At 42.0% G+C, this 19,351-nt stretch overlaps 1 protein-coding gene across 3 annotated transcripts in view; it reads left to right on the top strand.

Moving 5' to 3' along the window:
* Nucleotides 1–19,351, top strand: part of COL19A1 (collagen type XIX alpha 1 chain) — a 358,807-nt gene that overhangs the window by 252,813 nt on the left and 86,643 nt on the right. For all 3 annotated transcript variants that reach the window (XR_008382367.1, XM_053601516.1, XM_053601514.1), the window contains 2 exons: nt 5,824–5,877; nt 15,435–15,476. Coding sequence is in view for 2 of the 3 variants with exons in the window: in XM_053601516.1 (XP_053457491.1) it covers nt 5,824–5,877; nt 15,435–15,476 (96 nt within the window). In the remaining variant the exon portion in view is untranslated. The remainder of the gene's footprint in view (nt 1–5,823; nt 5,878–15,434; nt 15,477–19,351) is intronic.

Raw genomic sequence — 19,351 nt, 5'->3', positions numbered from 1 at the left:
GATGAATTTAAATGGATGGAAACTCCTTGCCCTCAAGAAGTTTTCATTGCAACTGGGAGTCCAGATGTGTGCACCAACCACTATAACCACTATAATCAATGTGCTTTGCTGGGTTACAACTAATGTGTTATAAATGGGAACATCAATGAGAGGAAAAACTCATTTGACATTAGCTTTTCCAACTATTAATGTTGCTTCATCTCACTGTTCCTATGTTGGAGTTTAAGCCTCCTAATGACTTTTTTTTTAATGCCAAGGGAAATATAATTACTGATCTCTTCCTTTCCCACAGCCCAATAGAACATGGAAACTATCTTGAAAATTTGCCCAAAGGTCTTTCCAAGATCAAACTTTCAAAGCTATTTTTTAGCATTCTTTGAAGAGAGTTGGTTAGTTAGCACGACTTCACTCACAGAGGTTTTTGATATTTCAAAGGTTGCTCCTGAAGTGAATTGAAAGCTCACTAGGCCAGAGGCAGTCAGGTGTAACCTGAAAATGGGTATTTGTGAATCCTGAGCTTCTGGGAGGAGATTAAAGACTGTGGCATAGGTCACATCAGCCTGGCTGCAGGAGGAAAGGGAGAAAGGAAAGTAGTTCAGGAGAGAGGATCGGAGGGAGAGCAGAAGACTTTCCTGAGGAGCCCTGGATACCCTGAGTCACTGTGCAGAGTCTGCTGGAGCTGAATCCAAAGCCCCAAGCCCTGACTTGCACAGAGAGCTTATGGCAAAGAACAGCAGGGGGAAAAATAGGCAAAAACATGGCTCTTTGAGCGAAGAACACCAGGTGTATTGGGTACAGCGTGAAGGTGCAGCTGAAATCAGCAGTGAAGAAGCCTGATTCTCGTCAGATAGCTCTTCCCATCCTTCAGGCTTGGGGACATGCAGCCAAAACTACTGAAATCTACTGAGGGGGGATGATTCAAAGCTCGTCCTTTTTACACTATGCATCTGATGACTCTGGTGGCAGACATCATGGAATTCCTTTATTTTCCACCTCCAGCAAGAGTTTAGCCAAAAACTTTTAAAATCCTACTGGAACTGCCACTGAGAGAATCTACTTCCCAAATTGAATGTAGCTTTGATTCACTACATCACACCAGGTCTAGCTCTTTGCAGTAAGAAAGGCCAACCAGAATCCACAGAGAACTCAAACTCATTAGCAAGAATAGAACAAGGGATCCCATCGCAGGCTGGGCAAGGGATTTGAAGAGAAACTTCTCTGAAGAAGACAGGCGCGCGGCCTTCAGACATAAGAAAAAAATGCTCATATCTTTAATCATCAGAGAAATGCAAATCAAAACTACTTTGAGATACCATCTAACTCCATTGAGACTAGCCTATATCACAAAATCCCAAGACCAGAGATGTTGGTGCGGATGTGGAGAAAAGGGAACCCTTTTGCACTGCTGGTGGGAATACAAATTAACACATTCCTTTTGGAAAGAGATATGGAGAACACTTAGAGATCTAAAAATAGATCTGCCATTCAATCCTGTAATCCCTCTACTGGGCATATAACGAGAAGACCAAAAATCACATCATAACAAAGATATTTGTACCAGAATGTTTATTGCAGCCCAATTCATAATTGCTAAGTCATGGAAGAAGCCCAAGTGCCCATCGATCCACAAATGGATTAATAAATTGTGGTATATGTACACCATGGAATATTATGCAGCCTTAAAGAAAGATGGAGACTTTACCTCTTTCATGTTTACATGGATGGAGCTGGAACATATTCTTCTTAGTAAAGTATCTCAAGAATGGAAGAAAAAGTACCCAATGTACTCAGCCCTACTATGAAACTAATTTAGGGTTTTCACATGAAAGCTATAACCCAGTTACAACCTAAGAATAGGGGGAAGGGGGAAAGGGAGGGGAGGGAGAGGGGAGGTGGGTAGAGGGAAGGGGATTGGTGGGATTACACCAGTAGTGCATCTTACAAGGGTATATGTGAAACTTGGTAAACGGTCTGTGAAGCTAGTGAATGATGCCCCATGATTATATCAATGTACACAGCTATGATTTAATAAAAAATAAATAAATAAAGGATGAAAAAAAATGCCATCAGGATCTCTCCCCGTCCTAGGGTTATAGACCCTCAGATAAATTACACATCAGAGCCGCTGGGTTCTGAACAGGTGTGTCCCTCTGGAGTTCATTAGCAATCTTAAGGTACTCTGTAATTGTGTAATCATCACATTAACCCAGACGTCCTGTATGTCCCAAACTAATACAAATAGAGTGAAACAGAGCTCCATGAAAGACAGACATTGTGTAGCCCTGATTTGTGTACAGCCATGCTGCACATCACTGTTGTGAACAAGGTACCAGGACATTTTTCCTTTCCATAAAACTTCAACCAGTTTTCTTAGGAGACCTAGTAAGAGCATTAGCCAAGGCTGACATGCCCTCTGTACTGGACAGGTCTTCTGAACTAGGTCCAGGTCATCGTCGTGTCTTTCCTATGGGTCCTTATAAATGCAAACCTCAGAGAGAGTGACCTTTCAAATGCCCTGAGGCATCTACTAGGACCACGTGATGCTGGAACATCTGTCCCTTGTCATAACTCTTTAATTTTATCCTCAGAGTTGATTGATAGTTTGCAAGACTGAAAGCTTTTGCTAAATTTGGAAATAAACAAATGCTTGATCTTCTCCCTCCATGTTTCATACCAGAATAGAAGATAGAAAAATAGCACATCTCTTGGGGATGTGACATTAGAGCAGCCACCCATCCTAAGACCACAGGGTCCCCTGCTTTGATTGAGGCTGTTTCCATCTGACAGTTGCAGAACCACCAAGTTAGCCACCATTGCACTGACTGTAGTCAGCATGGGGTAGACTTCCAGAAGACTCTTTCAGGCTGCACTTTTAGTCCCTGCAGGGTTCCTTTAGCCCTCTGGGAGGGTTTCTGTAAAATATTACTTGCAGAGTAGATTGCTAGCTATAAATCTCTACCTGTTACATTAAACTTGGAATTCATAGTATTCAAAGTATCCTGAATGCTCATCGTTAAAATCAGTAGCAGAGCCCAAAACTTTAGATCAAACCCATCTGGAGTATTACTTTGTGGATATGACTTTTTATTTAAAGAGCAGAATGTATGAAAATGTAGAAGTAACACTTATAGGTTTATTAATCTTGTGGACATCTGAATAATGTTGTTCACGTTTTCTGTTGGCTCATGGCTCTTTCCAGTGAGTTGTGCTCTTGCCTTTGTTTTTAGAGGAAGAGCTTCACTGAGCCACCCATATTCCCTCACCAAGCCCCAGCGGTGAGCACAGGGAGATCAGGATGCTTGGCGAGGAGTGGATGTGCTGTGTTTATGGCAGCAGCTGTCTCCTGTGGGCAGATAACCAGTCTGTAAAGGGCCATACTCAATGCTGATCAAATCTTCAAAAACTACTACCATTCCGGTATTTTCTCCATTCTCATCCATGCTGCTACTCTTTGTGTCTTTCAACCCTTACCACATTCCTATTCACCTGCTTCTTTTCTTATGGCCTCCCAAAGCCCCCTTCAAGACCTTCACCATCTGCTCTCCCAACCTCTACAGACAAAGATAGGATGCATTTTTGAGTACAGTTGTGAATGGTGGATCAAGAGACGTGTTTTGGGATATTCAGGCATAATCTCCCTGTCATGGGTGGAGAGCATGTGTGAAGATAGGTGGGAGATCCAAAGAGAAGTTGAGGGGGCTTTATCCACTACCCATTGTGGCCACATCTAAAGGCAGAGCGTTCATCTCCCCCCTCCTGCACCGAGCACCGTGCAGCACTCATCAGAAGTACCAAGCACCAGATTTGTTGCTGTTATTGTTCAGTTTCAGTAAAGTGAATAGAACCTGGAGGAGTGACCACCCAGCACTCTCTCATGCGCACACGTACCACCATGATAATAAATAACTATACAAAAGTGATGTTAGGCTGAGAGTCTGCCTAATAGAGTAGATGGGGGCTGACTTTGGGCCCAATGCTGATATTAAATGTTAGCCCTACCACTTACCAGTAGTGTGACCTTGGCCAGTTAACCGTTTCCAAACTTCATTTTATCTTTGAATCAGACATAATTATGAGACATTCCTCATGGTATTATTGTAGGGATTAAATTAGTTAACTCCTGCTGTAATGCCTAGCATGCAATACACACTACATAAAATGTTTCCTATTCTTTTTTTTATTATTATTAAACCATAGCTGTGTACAATAGTGCAATCATGAGGTCCCATGTGCTGGTTCCATATACAGTCTGAAATGATTGATTCTCCTACTCTATTTGAGATTTCTCTGTTATATTTAGGAGCCCAACAACTACCACCCTCACTTTTGACATGAATGAATATTCATGCTAAATTTACCTACCCAATCACTATCCTGTGACCTAATTTGCCTTATTGTCAACACAGTTATACTTAATCCCTGTTACACATGTACCTCAAAGCTGCCTGCTGATGCCGCTACGTATGGTGTCTAAAACTTTTCCTTGCCCATTATATATTTGCAGAAGGATCAATTTGTATAGACCCTCACACCACCTGAGTACCAAGAAGGAGTTTGTAATCTGCATGTTCTTAGCTTGAAACTCTGTGCAACCAGCCCCAGTTTATCGGTTATTTTTCTCATTACTTCGTCCAACTAACCTAGAATATTTTACAAAGAAAACTGGCTGACAAAAAAATAACATGAAAAGTATGTAATGCCATGGGAATTCTTTTCCGACATTAGCCCTGCTTTTGTTTCCGCAAGGTAACAAGCATCGTTTGTCTTTCCAATCATAGTCAGCATCATTGCTCGTGAGGCCCATTATTTTCTCAAGAATTATACCAGCCTGCTTCCAGCCATTCATCACCGCATCCCAGGCCCTTTATGTTTAGCGGCACAATGCAAAGGTTTCATATTGGAAGATGTCCTCAGTCACAGCCATTCGTGAGGAACGGCTGACATAAATGTTAACAAATATTAATCTTTTCTTTTATGTAATGAAGGTTCTATCTGCATCAGTGAGTGTACTTTGAGATTGCTCTTTAAACATTTTCTTAACTTTTCAAAGCTTTAATTCCCTTTTCAAAAAATAATCTTTGTGTAAGAATGCTGTTTGATTTGCTCAGTCATCCTCTTTTTGCATCTTATCTTCCAAGGTCAAGTGTATGAACTCTGCCTCCCCTCCACCACATTCTCTCTCCTCCCCTCCTCTCTTCTCCTCCTAGAAGCTTTGGGGATAGACAGATGTCTTTACTTCCTATACACCCCAAGCTCAGCATCTTGCTACATAAATATCCCCAGGGCAACTAAAAACTATCAATATTTAAGTATCTTAAGTCTGAGGTTTTATATGCAGCCCATTTTTATACAACTAATTCAAAAGAGTAAAGCAATAGAAAAAGAATTTTCTCCCATATTATCTGTGTTATTAACATGTGGGAGGACACATTTCTATAATATATTGATAAAAGGCCTGTGAGAAGTGCCAAAAATAAACTGAAGCTACAACCAACCTCTTCCTGGAGGAGTCTTATGGGTATAATTCCATTTAATAAAGAATATGCTGGTGGTTGACCTTCTGGTAAAAATGTTACATGGTCCCACTTCGGACCTCGCCTGGATTTATGCAGAATTTAACCTAGAAATACCTTGAGAAACCTGATGATAAGCTAATGTCAACATAATTCTTTATTAAAATATTTGACTAAATGGTGTATTCTTTTTTCGTAACTGTATGATTTCAAGAGTTCTTAGACATATTTAAATATGCATTGTTTTGATAAATGTTTACATTTGATAAATGTTTATGACAAAGTCATCTGTCTTTGACTTTATGTACAGGGACCTCCTGGAATGCAAAGAATACAACAGTCTCTGGGTGGATATTATAACAAGGTATGGCTTCTTTTTTTCACATATAATCCACAGAGATTTTGCATGATTGTATTTTAGGGAAAAAATAAACATTAACGTCTGACTGCTTAGACTTTAATACATGATCATATATATTCAAACATCTTTCCAAACAGAATGCCATGTTTCCAAAAATATTGTTTTTAATTTTACTTAGTATCTTATTTTAATGACAGAGTTTTATCATCATAAATAAAAATTAACATTTAGTTCAAAGTTTGCTAATGCAAACAATTGTGGTTCACCATTGGTATTGTCATCTATTAGCTTCTCTGAGGACAGGAGGAAATTGTTTGCTATGTTGAAACTATAGGTAGCATAGCAGGTAATAGATTAGATTTCCTAAACCAAGAGGTACTGTGCCAAAATTTCAAGCAAATGTTTACATACCAAAGGTTGAGAATGGGAGTCCCCCATGTTGGTGAGAAGCTCTTTTAACTTCGCCAAAGTTTTTTCATCACCGTTGGGGTGGTGGAACGCTGGCTTAGAAGTATCTGGGTGGCAAAAGCAAGATGGTTTTGATCCCAGTTCCACAAGGAAGCACAGCTGAGTGAGAATGGGAGTTAATACATAATCAAGGAAGACTGGAATTAGAGGTGTCCGACCTTTTTTTCTTTTTTGCCACACATTGGAAGAGTAAGAATTGTCCTGGCCCACACATTAAATACACGAACACTCATGAAAGCCAATGAGCAAAGAAAAGGCCCATGCAGACTTTTTGCGATGTCCAGCACCACAGATAAGCAAAACAGTCCTCAAACAACTTGCATGCAACCCGTGGCCCATGGGTTGGACACCCCTGAAGACTATATCATTGATTGAGTCATCATCATTCAGCAGCAAATCTCTGGGGGCTGTTCACTTCACATGAGACCTTCTGTCCACTGATTTGGGTCTCACATACATAACAGCTCCTTGTTGATATTCTGCACCACAGAAAGTGCTGGAGAAACTTCCTGTTATTTTTTTGTTCTATGTTCTTGTTTTCCCTTTATATAAATTCCTGTGACTACTGTTGTTAGAAATCCCCAAGAGACACTGTGTGCCAACACAGACCGTGAAGGCATCAAATGCTCAAAAAAAAATTAAAAAGTTTGTTAAATGATGGCTGATTACCTGAAAAATCCCAGCTCGTCTTACATTAGACTCTAATGATTAGAGTAAGGGCAGCATGAAGGGACCTAGCTAATTTGTGGCTGATCAATTTAAAATCAAATGCGGAAAGTCTGTAATACTTAAAATTCTCTCATTTATTAGATTTTCTAAGGAGTAGTATATTAGCAAGAATGTGTAAGATATATATATAGATTTTTTTTTTCCAAAGGGGTATTCTCTTTTATTTACAGTGGTCAGGGGAGACCTCACTTGTCAGGTGCAATTTGTTTTTCTTTTTTAATTGAAAAGTGAATTTATTTCAGGTTAATGCGATGGTACAAACAACCAGGTCAAAATCTTTGATTTTGTTAGGTAGAATCCCACTTGTGGTTATGTCCCACACTGAAATGGTGTGTCCAACACCCCCACACCATGCCCATTCAGTGAGAGTATCCTCCGACCCCCATTACCACTCCCCTCAACTTAAATTGAATGAGTTTTTCTCCTATGTGGGCATGCATTAGATCGTCCACTGGCTTGATATTAATATTGAGTACATTGGTTATTGCTTTTCCATTCATGTGACACTTTACTAAGAAGAATGTGTTTCAACTCCATCCAGGATATTACAAAAGATGTGAAGTCACCATCTTTTTATGGCTGAATAGTTTTCCATAGTATGCGTATACCACAACTTGTTAATCCATTCCTGAGTTGATGGGCATTTAGGCTGTTTCCACGTCTTGTCAATTGTAAGTGGAGCTGTGATAAACAATCTAGTGCAAACGTCTTATGATAAAATGATTTTTTTTTCTTCTGGGTAGAAGCCTAATAGTGGGCTTGTGGGATCAAATAGGCGATCTAATTTGAGGTCTTTGGAACTCTCCATACTTCTTTTCAAAGAGGTTGTATTAGTTTGCAGTCCCACCAACAGTGTAAAAGTGTTCCCCTCTCTCCACAATTGTGCCAACATCTGCACTTTGGGACTTTGTGATAACCTTTCTTTATAGATATATACCAGATTTTTCAAAACATTAGGGCTTAACACAAGTGAAAAAAAGTAAGCTGAACTATATCTAAGTTTAATCAATGTAATGGCAGCTGTAAATGACAGCTACTGTTACCAAATATAAAATAGGATTTATCAAAAATGCTTCAAATAATGACAACAAACTGACTTTGATGTCACAGTGTCAGCTAGAAAAACTTAAATAACATGCTATATTATTATTGCCCTTGATATAAAATTTACCAAGTTGCTACGCAGCTTCTTAAGTATTTGCTATCTTTGCAAAACTTATACAGCTCACATCTTTACAGGTCTCCCAACACTATTTGTATATATAGTTTATCGTGCTGAGGAGTCAGTTTTTCCTTCAATGAAGATGTATGGAGCATTTATATTCTAGAGTCTAAACTTGAGAATGGAAGTTGTTAAACTTTAAGGTTATATTTTTAAAAAGAAAAAAATAATGGGGGCCAACCAGCTCAGCCAACTGGAGAGTCTTGCTAATAGAAATCCAATACTTGGAGCCCAGCTGTTAACTCACCTGAAAGAGATCCAGCTTCCATCATTGCCATTACAGACTGGAAGCTCACAGGTGTTTACTCCACGTGGGTTCTAAATGTGACTTTGGAGCTGAAGCAAGACTGGATAGAAAAGAGAGGCTACAGCTGTTATCCCAAATGATGCACTAAAATCGTGTATCAGAGGATTTATACCCTTCTGGGAATAAATGGAAGATAACTTTCCAAATACTTTATTCTCCTTCCTTCTGAGATTGCATAGATCTCTTACACGGAGGTCCCACCAGGATACGGAGGAGGTGGGAGCCACCTCCCCAGTACCCACACTGCCCGATGTTTCTGTCTTGTAATCACCTCCTCCTCACCCTCAGCTTCGCAGAGTAAAAGGCCGAATGTGCTATGCTGAGTGAGATGCATGTTTTCACTTGGCTCTGTCCCCACCACCCACCCCCATCTGTTTTTGATGCCGAGGCTCTTTCCTTTTGCAATTTGTTGCATGCCTGATGGTCTAGCTGTAGCAGACAAACACAGAAGAGGGGCCTGGGTGAAACTTTCCCAGAGTTAAATAATGGACCATGTATTGAGACATCTAAAGTGACACTCCAAGGTTAAAATAATCTTCCCTTCTAAACTGGCATGGATTTATGTGATGTCAGTGTTGGAGCCCTGGACCTCAGCCCTTCAGCTCACAGCAGCTCCAATGGTCACGCAGCCTCGATTCAGCTGCCCGTGGATGGATGAGGGGCAGAATACTCACATCCTTTCCCTCCTCATGCTAGACTACAAGGGCCCATTCTCTCATCTCTGGAATCCTTACTTGCCCTTGAGCTCCCAGGCAGGAATCGATCTTTGCCCCTACAATTTTCTTTATTTCACCCAGAGAGAGAGGCTCAGGCATAAGAAACCACCTCCCCTCACAGCACAAGTTAAAAAGGAAATGAGGAAGAAATAAAAAATTGAGGAATCTAGAGGTAGACCAAGCGATGAGGTTAGAAACTCTGCATGTGTGTTTCTGTGTATTTTTGCAAGCCCACTTGCAGGCACAAAAAATAAAAGATACATTTCCCTCTCCATCACAATGGGAACTTGCAAAACAGCGGCTCCCATTCTACAAGTTCTTTGCAAAGAAGCAAGAGTGCTGAGCGTGTTCTTCCCCTTAAGGAAAATCTGCCTATGATCCAGCAAATGGCTCTTCACTGTTTCCAGCTCTGGGGGTTTTAATAAAAATTTGATAGGCTCTGTCAACTTCTGAAGTCGTCAGATCCACAGTACCTTACTACACTCTAGATGAGGGGGAAAAAACAACAGCAACAAAATGTTATCTATGGAGGCCAAGTACTTGTGAATTTTACATTTGATACTGTTCTTTAAAACCCACAGTGAAAATGCACAGTTGCATTATCTTATATCAGCACACTGGTCTCAGCTGCCGGAGATTGATGCTGTGCCTCCCAGCAAGCAGCACTAGTGTTCATTTCTCCAAATTGTTGATCCACAAAAACCAATTTGCTAGCAAAATAATCTATTTTTTCCTTTTATGTATTAAATCAAAACTTCACTTTAATATCTGCAGACCAGAAAGGACAGAAAACCTTTATCCAAAATCAAATATCCAAGATCTTTCCAAGCAGTGAATTAAACCCAGTGAATGAAACCCCTCTCTCGCCCACATGCCCCAGGATCCACTGGCTCTGGGCAACATTGTGAACTTAGGCAAAGACATGTGGAGTTTAGATCTTGGTTTGATTACAGAGAGCTCCAAAATTTGCCTAAGTCCTGCCCCTCCCTTTCATGGCCTACTATACTTGAGGCTGGTGAATTGTTTGTTTGGTTAGTTGGTTGGTTTGGTTTGGCTGTTTTGCAAGTAGCTGAGAAGTTGGACTTTGAGCCAGCCTTTGGACTTAACTCTGAAGTATGCACAGCCTTCTTCGGCACATACTGATTTAACTTGCTAGGGCTGCCACAAGAAAGTGTCACAGACTGAGTGGAGACAGCAGAAATGCATTGGGTCTCACACTTCTACAGAAGTTTAAACATAATTTAAACTTCTGTGTTTCAGAAGTTTAACTATAGGTTCAAGTGTGCCATGAGATAAAAAGGCTGAAAAACACTGGTCTAAGGACACAGTCATATTCAATTAGGAACCTACCCTGCCGCAGTTAAGTCTTCCTCTTAACTACGCATGCCAGGGCTCTATTGCCAAAAGAGTTCATATTCTCAAATGCTGGGGATTAGGACTTCAGTATATGAAAGAGCCTTGAGGATACACAATTCAATGCGTGAGGGGAATTTTATGTCCTGTCATGCCCGGGATGTTATAAGCACTTTCCCCAAGGGCTGAACTGGGGGATTCTTAATGACCCATGTCCTGGGAGGGAATTCATGTGCTTGGTTTCTTTTATTAATTGCACCATAGGTTTGCTGATATTTTATTTTGGGGGGTCTACAAGAATTTCCATCTCCTTATGGTTCAGTTCATACATGTCCAGGAACATTCCATTTTCCCAGAGAATACCTTTTCCCAGACAAGTGGAGTAGTAGCTTGAGTCTTTTCGCTTGCCTGACCATAGAAAACCTGATGTTTCATTCACCACTTCTCACAGAAAAACTAAGGGTAAGTGCTGACATCTCAAAGTTCTTGAGATGGGTTAGCAGATTAGCACCCCGCCAGCACAACCAGGACAGCATCACTGTATGCGTTTTTAATAAACACACTCAAACTGTACAACTACTATATTTATTTGGAAGGGTTATAGGAATCCTTAACATGGCACCATGGTACAAACTAACCTGCTAAAATTAGAGTGACATTGGGTACAGAACTAAGGTTCCAGAAACACAAAAATGGTGTCTTTTACTATTTCTGTACAGCCAGATCATTTTTTGGTGCCATTTACTTGAAGAAAGTAAGGAGGAGATTCTCACATGTCCATGACTAAATGCTACAGAATTTCAAGTTTAAATCTGCCTCAATGATTGTTGACCCAAGAGTGGGAAACAGCACCAGGGCCACTGAGGGTCCTTGAGGAGATGGCTTTCCTGAACTAGCTACTGAGTGAAGCAAACATATGGCCCTCTGATAGGCAGTTCCTGGCCCTCTTGTTTTTCTGGATGTGAAAAACACCAGAATATCAAGATTTTAGAACAACAATGTGTGTTGATAGAACAAACAGCTAAAACAGCATGAGTTGTTGAGGGGGAGGTGGGTCTCACTGGAATTTGCTCTCACCAGAGGGAAGTTAGGTGTTTCTCTGCTCTGCAGTCCAGGAGCCTACAGTCTCCCAAGACAGACCATTTCTGGGCAAGCCAGATCAGAGACTAAAGCGTGTGCTAGCTTGCCCCAAAATGTCCTAGTGTAGACATGGCCAAAGAGAGATGTGACGTTCTGTACACACTGGTTGACACCATGCCCACGTGACTAGTGTTTTCAGAAAACCTCAAAAATTTGTGTTTCTGTTCAGGTTGCATCCAACCAATCTACCATTTTGTAACCAGTCGTTTCTTATGTATGTGTGTGTATGTCTTAAATTTCATACTTCATTTTCAAATACTGTTTGTTATAACATTTATAACTCAGGATTTTTGTATACACAATTTTTATTCTCCATTTAGATATCATGGAACACATTTAATTAAAAAAATGAGAGACTTAGCTGGGCGTTGTGGCGGGCGCCTGTAGTCCCAGCTGCTCGGGAGGCTGAGGCAGGAGAATCGCGTAAGCCCAAGAGTTAGAGGTTGCTGTGAGTCGTGTGACGCCACGGCACTCTACCCAAGGATGGTACAGTGAGACTCTGTCTCTACAAAAAAAAAAAAAAAAAAATGAGAGACTATCACAAGACCAATAATAACATCTTTTATAAGCTACTTATTTTTTATTGGAGCAGCACTCATAACATGGAGAGCACATTCAAAATGTCAAATTATGGTCATAATGATCTGAATGGTGGTTCTGAAAATTTCTGTTGTTTAAATGTTTCTATACATTGTAGTATAGTATGTGTCTATTAACGCATATATTGTTGATCAGAAAAGCAATGTTAATGGGGAAGGTATGTGTCTAGAATTGTTGGCTTGTTCACTCAACAAGTATCTACTGAATGCTAGTCATGGAGAATTCAAATCCGGGTCATTACGGAGCTTAAATTTTTGTGTAAGAAATACAAACTGTTTTTATAACAAACATAAAAATAAAAATCTTAGTATTAAGATGGAAACATGCAATGTCCAGTGAGAAGGAATGAGAAGGGAACGTTTCTGGCATACATGGGGGAGGCTTCCATGGATAACATTTTAGAATAGTTGAGACCGTAGCAATAACTAGTGCTGGCCAGACAAGATGTGAGCACACAGAGTGGTGATCTGGGGGATTATATGGGAAGGATCTTGGTTGATTCGAGGAGTTGAGAGAAGACAATTATAGCTGGGACTTTGGAGGGGGAGGGTGGCCAAGACAATGATGGAGAGGGAAATGAGGCAGGTCTGTGGGGCAATTTGGTGTCTTGGTAAGGTTTTGAAGAATGGAGGTCAGCATGTCTTTTAAAGGTTATCTCTCTGACCCAATGTAGAGAATATATGTGTCCAAGGAGCAAGTCTGGACTGTATGAATAGAAGGCCAGTTAGGGGCCCCTATGGTAATCCTGGCAAGACGTGATGGTAGCCGGCAAGACGTGATGGTAGCCTGCTGAAGGCAAGCAGCACAGAGAGAGGAGATTTGGGAGAACTGAGTCAGCCAGACTGGAAGACAGATAGCCAGGGAGGACAGAGGAGGAGAGTGGTGTTCAGAGTGCCCCCCAGCCTGAAGGGTGAAGAGCTAGTTCTCTGAATGGGGAAGGAGATTTTCAGGTTTTCTTTCTTCCATTGATTTTTGCCAATTGTAAAATGGACCTGCTGCTGGTTTTAACTAGACAAACTGAAGAGATACATTAGGAAGAAATTATCATTCTCCCACTTCTGAACTAAACAATGTTAATGGTATGATGGAACTCTCATGTCTTTTGCTCTCAAATGTGTATTTGTTGGGGTTTTTTTCTTAGTTCAGTTTTGAATGAATAGGAATTGCTTCTAGAATGTACAAAGGAATAGATCAAGTAGAAAATAAAATATATGGATCTAAACCTCAGAAGGGAGGTGTATGCTGGATATATAAATTCTCCTGTCTTTATGTAAATATTACCCCAGCCAGAAGGGTAGATAAGATTGCTGGGGGAAAGTGTTGAGTCACAAAAGAAGAAAAGCTGGACCACGTTCCCCAGGAAGGCAGCCTTTAACGGTAAGATGAGGGAGGAAAAAGAGAGGTCAGAGAGCAAGGAAGAAACCAAGAGAGGGGCTATTATAAAGGCCAAGAATGGCGGTAGGGCCAAGAGGTCAATGAATGAAAAGTCCATTAGACTAAGCAACAAAGTTATCATTAATAATATCAGAGAGCCACATCAGTGGAGTGGCTGGGGCCAGGGCCAAGTCACCATGAGCTGAGAAGCACATGGAAGATGAAGATGTGGTCTTAAAGCACAAACTGCACCTGACTACGTTAAACAAACAAGGAAGATATTATTGCAAAGACTATTCTGATAAGAGAGAGGTCAGACTCATTCTGAGCTCAGCTTCCCTGAAACTAAGGGCAGGAGAGTTAAGGACTGAAGTGAGAGGGAAAGCACAACCTGTCTGTGTTTGCTAACTGGCTTTACTCAAAGGAAACGTAAACTGTCTTGTATCTTGGTGACATGAGGGACATTTACTGTTTGGTAGAGCTGAAGTTAGGCTCCTACCCTCCCATAGAGGCTGGGAGATAGAGGCCTTTCCTTTCTTGATTTACATTTGTAAAGGGATGGCTCCCTGGTCCTAGAGAAAGATATCTCTGCTTAAAAAAACTAACCAGAGGGACGCTCTTAAAAAGATTTGCATCTCAAAGGGGTAGAGGAAGAATTTACAAAGACAGGTTTTTCTAAAGCAAACGACCCAAGAAAAGGGAGGTCAGGGCCTGGAGTCAGGAAAGAGGCTGTCTGAAGTTTATTCCGGCTGAGGGGAACTTAAAGCCTGTCTTGATCAGTGGACGCAGAAAGCATTAGCTGCCCTTTTGAGAAAATTGGAGGGGAAATTGGAGGGGAGAGAGAGAGAGCAGCTTAAGGGAAAAGTGTGCCCAGGCAACTGCATGTTGTTTGTGTAAAGTTTGAAGAAGATGGAATATGTAGGTAGGTAGCCAGACAGAGCGAGAAAGAGAGGTATTAAAGAAATTGGCCAATTGTAGCTACATTTTGCTTGATTTTTCCAGATTGGCCAATTTCACATAATGGCAATGGGTAACATTAATAAGGAAAACCTCCTAAGAAGGCCAAGGACATGGGATTCAGAGAACTGACAGTTCATTGACTACAGTCAGGAGCCCACGTACACGGGTTTGTAGCTGGAGTGGCAGGAATTTGAAGTAGCGCCCTGAGAACTTATGTTGTTTCAATTTATTAACAGGAAAAATCATTTGCTCAGGGAAAGCGGAGTCCAACATAGTGGTGTGAGAACAATAAAGGGGTTTTGAGAGTGAGAAGAGCCGGAGACCAGGGACGGTCAGATGAACTGAGGGGCCAACTGAGGCTGCCCAGTGGGGATGTGGAGCAGGGACGATGTGTCCCCAGAGGTGTGATGTTTCTCCAGAAGTGATCTCCTGGGGAAGTCACACAGATAGAGGGGGCCTCCAAAGTTGCAGCTATTTCATAGAATATGTAACAAATATTCCCTTCTTGCCACATCCAAACACAATATTTAACAAAAAGCCAGAGACAAAGATAGATGCAGAGGTGACCCAGTCTCCACAAAAAGCTGCTGTATAGTTCTGTCACCTGACTACTTACGTTGTTAAAGACTGAATACATTAATGATAAGCAGACCTTTTTATGTGCATTTTTATTTGTTTTATTTTTACCTAGGGTAACCGTGAACACGGAGCTGGTGGCCTGAAAGGAGAAAAGGTAATCAGCTTGACAAAGTGAGTAAAAGGCAGCAGTGTTTTAGGCTGACTTACACATGCACACATCAGGGGGGCAGTCCCCCGCAGCAGGCAGCTGGGTCCTGCACCAGGAGGCTGTGCAGCTGCAGGAGACCCACCTGCCCCCTGACCAGGCAGCAGTGTTGGAATCCACTGCGGAGGCAGCTCCCTGTCCCCACCCATGAGGGCTGCTGAGCAGCAGTTGGCTGCAAGGAAGGGAGGAACACACCAGAGGAACTAGCTCAAATAAGGTAAATGAGGTTCGGATGCTGATTTGCTTTATCATTAGAACGTGTTTCAGGAATTGTGAAGACAACAAAAACAATCTGAAGAACCCTTTGGCAAAATGCCTCAGGCTCACTATTTGGGGTCTTCTTAAATTTCAAAACACAAACCCACATCACCTTTTTGGTGGGCATTTATAACGTACAGTAGTGGTTCAACCAAATAATTATTCCCAAAATTTTAAAATTAAAACACCTGATCAATTTCCTTTGCATTCTCATTGTCCCCATTCACAGGTTTAATTATACGTGTATTAGCTGTGAAGATGACAGATTCCCTTGCCAACTCAAAAAAATAAGAGGAATCAAACTTCCATTTGATTCTGAAATTGTGATGACCTTTGAGTCGGTGTGAATGTCATTGTCAGGGGGAAAAAAAAACAATGCATGTTAAATCTACAGACAGAGATAAGTAGTTTTGAAAATACTCTGAAAGAATGTGCCCTGGGAATGCTACCTTCATTCGTATACCCCGTATAATGTCTCTTGATTGAGAGCAGGCTATTTTGACATGAATCCAAGAAAATATGACTTCTGCGTCTTATAAGTCAGCACAACAGATCCATTCAAAATATCATTACATCTGTTATCAGAAAATACAGCTAAAAGATACTCTCAAACAAAGAGCTTCCCATACATTGATGATTGGCAATGAAATTTTCTGCAAAATAAATAAATAAAATCTTAACATTCTGAGAAAGATATCCAAAAATTTACTGTATAGCAATGATAAGTCATTTATGTATCGTATATTTTATTAGCATTCTTTCCTGTAATCCAATAGCTTCCAAACACTGTACGCCACCATAGCAAACACTTTACATTTTAAGGAATTACTGGTGGACACATGCAGGCTAAGGAGAAAAAAAAAATGCCACAAAGCTTGTCACACAGGACAGCTGAGCAAAGAAGAGAGATGTGACACTTTGAAAGTATTTAAATGATGACTCATTTCTTGAAGCAAAACAGCTGGCTTCTGTTTTGCTCTGTTCATTAGGAAACACATGTTACTTAGGAAATCTTAAGACCTCACTGATGAGAAATTTGATTCTGTAAAACAGGTGTATTTCAAACTCTAAGGACCTTTTTTGTATTGCTCAAAATCTTTTCTAATTGCTTCAGAATCTTAAGTGGAATTAGAGAAAGCCAGTGATATCGCTGTCCCCTCCCCTCACCCTAAGAAATAGCCTGGAAGGGTCTACAAGGAAAGCTAATGCAGTACCGGACCTAAACCTACATATGAAAGGATTCTTTTTAATTGTAATTAACAGGGAGAGACTCTTCCATAAAGTAAACTTAACAAGGAAAGCATAGTTGTTGATAAAGAGAGAAATCAACTCTACCTGTACACGGCCACTTAGTATCTAAATCAAATTGGTACATTCACTTTTGAATCTATAACGTAGTTCATGGGTCACCATGGTGAAAATGTAAAGCTCCTTCAAGCTGCTCTCACAGACCTTTGCTTGCGCTGGGATAGACCCCATTAGTTCTGGCTGCACAGTGGATTTACCTGAAGAGCTTTTAGAAAATACTTGGGCTTATTTCCCATAGGGGCTCTGATTTGGGGGCAGTCTTTCTGATAATTCTAACCAGATAATTCTAACATGCATCCAGGGTTGAGAACAACAGAGTGGTGGAAACGGCACGTGCGTTAGGACAAAAAGTGTACTGTGACATGATCAGCTAGGTCACCTTGGGAAAGGCGCTTCATTTCACTAAGCCTCAGTTTCCTCACTTATACAATGGGCATAATTGTAAGAGGTGATGAGACGATTCAGACCCCATGAGGTGAATTTACTCATGAACAGCCAGGAAACCTGATACATATTCAGCCTCCCTAAAGCCTCGTCCTTTTGCCCACCTCCAACTCTCTTTCCTCTTACGAGGTCACAGTGGCACTGTTGGGCATTAGTTGTTACCATTCTTAGACCTGGTCTTGCTCATCTTTACATCTCCCACCATAATTTGGACAGAGAAGGGACTCAATTTGTGTTGTAGAAAAAAAGACTTAACCAAAAGTATAATTAGGGGAGGAGACAAGATGGCTGACTGAAGCCAGCTTTCCACAGAGGCTCCTGTCCAGTAGGAGAGTTAAAGGACAAAAATTCAGCAAGTAACCTGGTGGATTTGAGCTGCACTAAGAGAGAAGGTTGAAGAACGCATGTCAACCCCGCTGAGGTGAGCTGCAACCACAAGGATTCAAACAAAAGTACAAAATCCATCACCAAGCGGACAGGAGTCCCCCTCCCCCATGAGAACAGCTCAGAGTGCCCCACAAACAATCAGGCAGAGTTCAAAGGTCCTCCCACTACACTCCATGGGAGAGACCCTCTAAAAACTGGACCTATCTCCCCTACTAGGGTGCCACAGCGTCCTCCTGCCAGGCATAAAACTGTATAAACTGTGTATAGTCTCTACCTGGAATTCTGAGCTCCCAGCGCTCCCCTTTACTCACACTGAGGTCTGGAGGCCAGTCCCGGTCTGCGGAGAGGGGACCGCACTGGAGTGGCAGTTCCCTGAGGCACAGGGCAACAGCCATCATTTGGTGACAATACAGCCAGGCATAAAACTGTGTAAAGCTGTGTGTGTTCTCTGCCTGCAACCCCAGGCTCCCAGCACTCCCCGCACTCCCCTCTGCTCTCACTCCAAAGTCTGGAGGCCTGTCCCCCAGGGGTCCAGACTCCTGGGTGATTGCTCGAGGGGTGGAGACAGTGCTGGGCTGCAGCTGGTTGATGCAGACTCTGGGGTATGGGAGCTGAGAGAGGACGGTTGGCAGGAAGGGAGCTACACCGGAACAGTGGTTGCCTGAGCCATAAAACAGCAGCCCTCTTTTGCTAGCAATACGGCTTACTACTGAATATTCTGAAGCCACACCCCCTGTCTCCCTGGGCAACCAGAGACTCTGAGTATAGGATTTGCCTGAGGCTACTCCAACTTGCAAACCGGGGAAACTCTCAGGGTGGAACTGACCCAGAGGTCCCCTTTACTAAACCTAAGACGCACCTGGCCCTCAGGGGATCGTCAGCCTATAGACAATACAAGAGCAAAGACAAGCTGATTTGGAACTCAATTCAGCTTCTCTTCCACAGGGGAACCGCAGAGTTGTTCTGTTCTGTTCTGTCAGTAACATTAATCAGGGGCGAGACTGGACATGAGTGAAAACCCCCCAACCTTCATCAAGTGCCCGAGGTTGTCAGGCCTCACCTCCTCCTGCTAGAGAGAGGCAGAGCGCAGTGGCCTGGCAGACTTCCTTGTGATTCAGGCAGATGCAAACTCCTGGAGTACCGATTCACTACAGGCAACTGGGTCAGCCAACTGCAGGGCTATCAGTGACTGGGTGTGACAGCGGTGCAAGGTGGGGAAGGAGGCATCAACATTCCCAGACTGATCTATTGGCTGGGTGGCTCCTCCTGACTCCACGCAGCACTGGAGCAAGCCACACCAGAGTAGTCACCAGACCCCTGTGATCCAGTTCCCAGAGACCTCTTAAACTCTCACCCGAGATAGGCGCAGACTGACACAATTGATTTGGACTTTTTGAACCAATCGCCTGAGGACAAATCAGGTGGTG

The sequence above is a fragment of the Nycticebus coucang genome, chromosome 9 (genome assembly GCF_027406575.1).
Source record: "Nycticebus coucang isolate mNycCou1 chromosome 9, mNycCou1.pri, whole genome shotgun sequence".
In the NCBI taxonomy this organism is placed as follows: Eukaryota; Metazoa; Chordata; class Mammalia; order Primates; family Lorisidae; genus Nycticebus; species Nycticebus coucang.
This window is presented reverse-complemented; position numbering and strand designations above follow the sequence as displayed.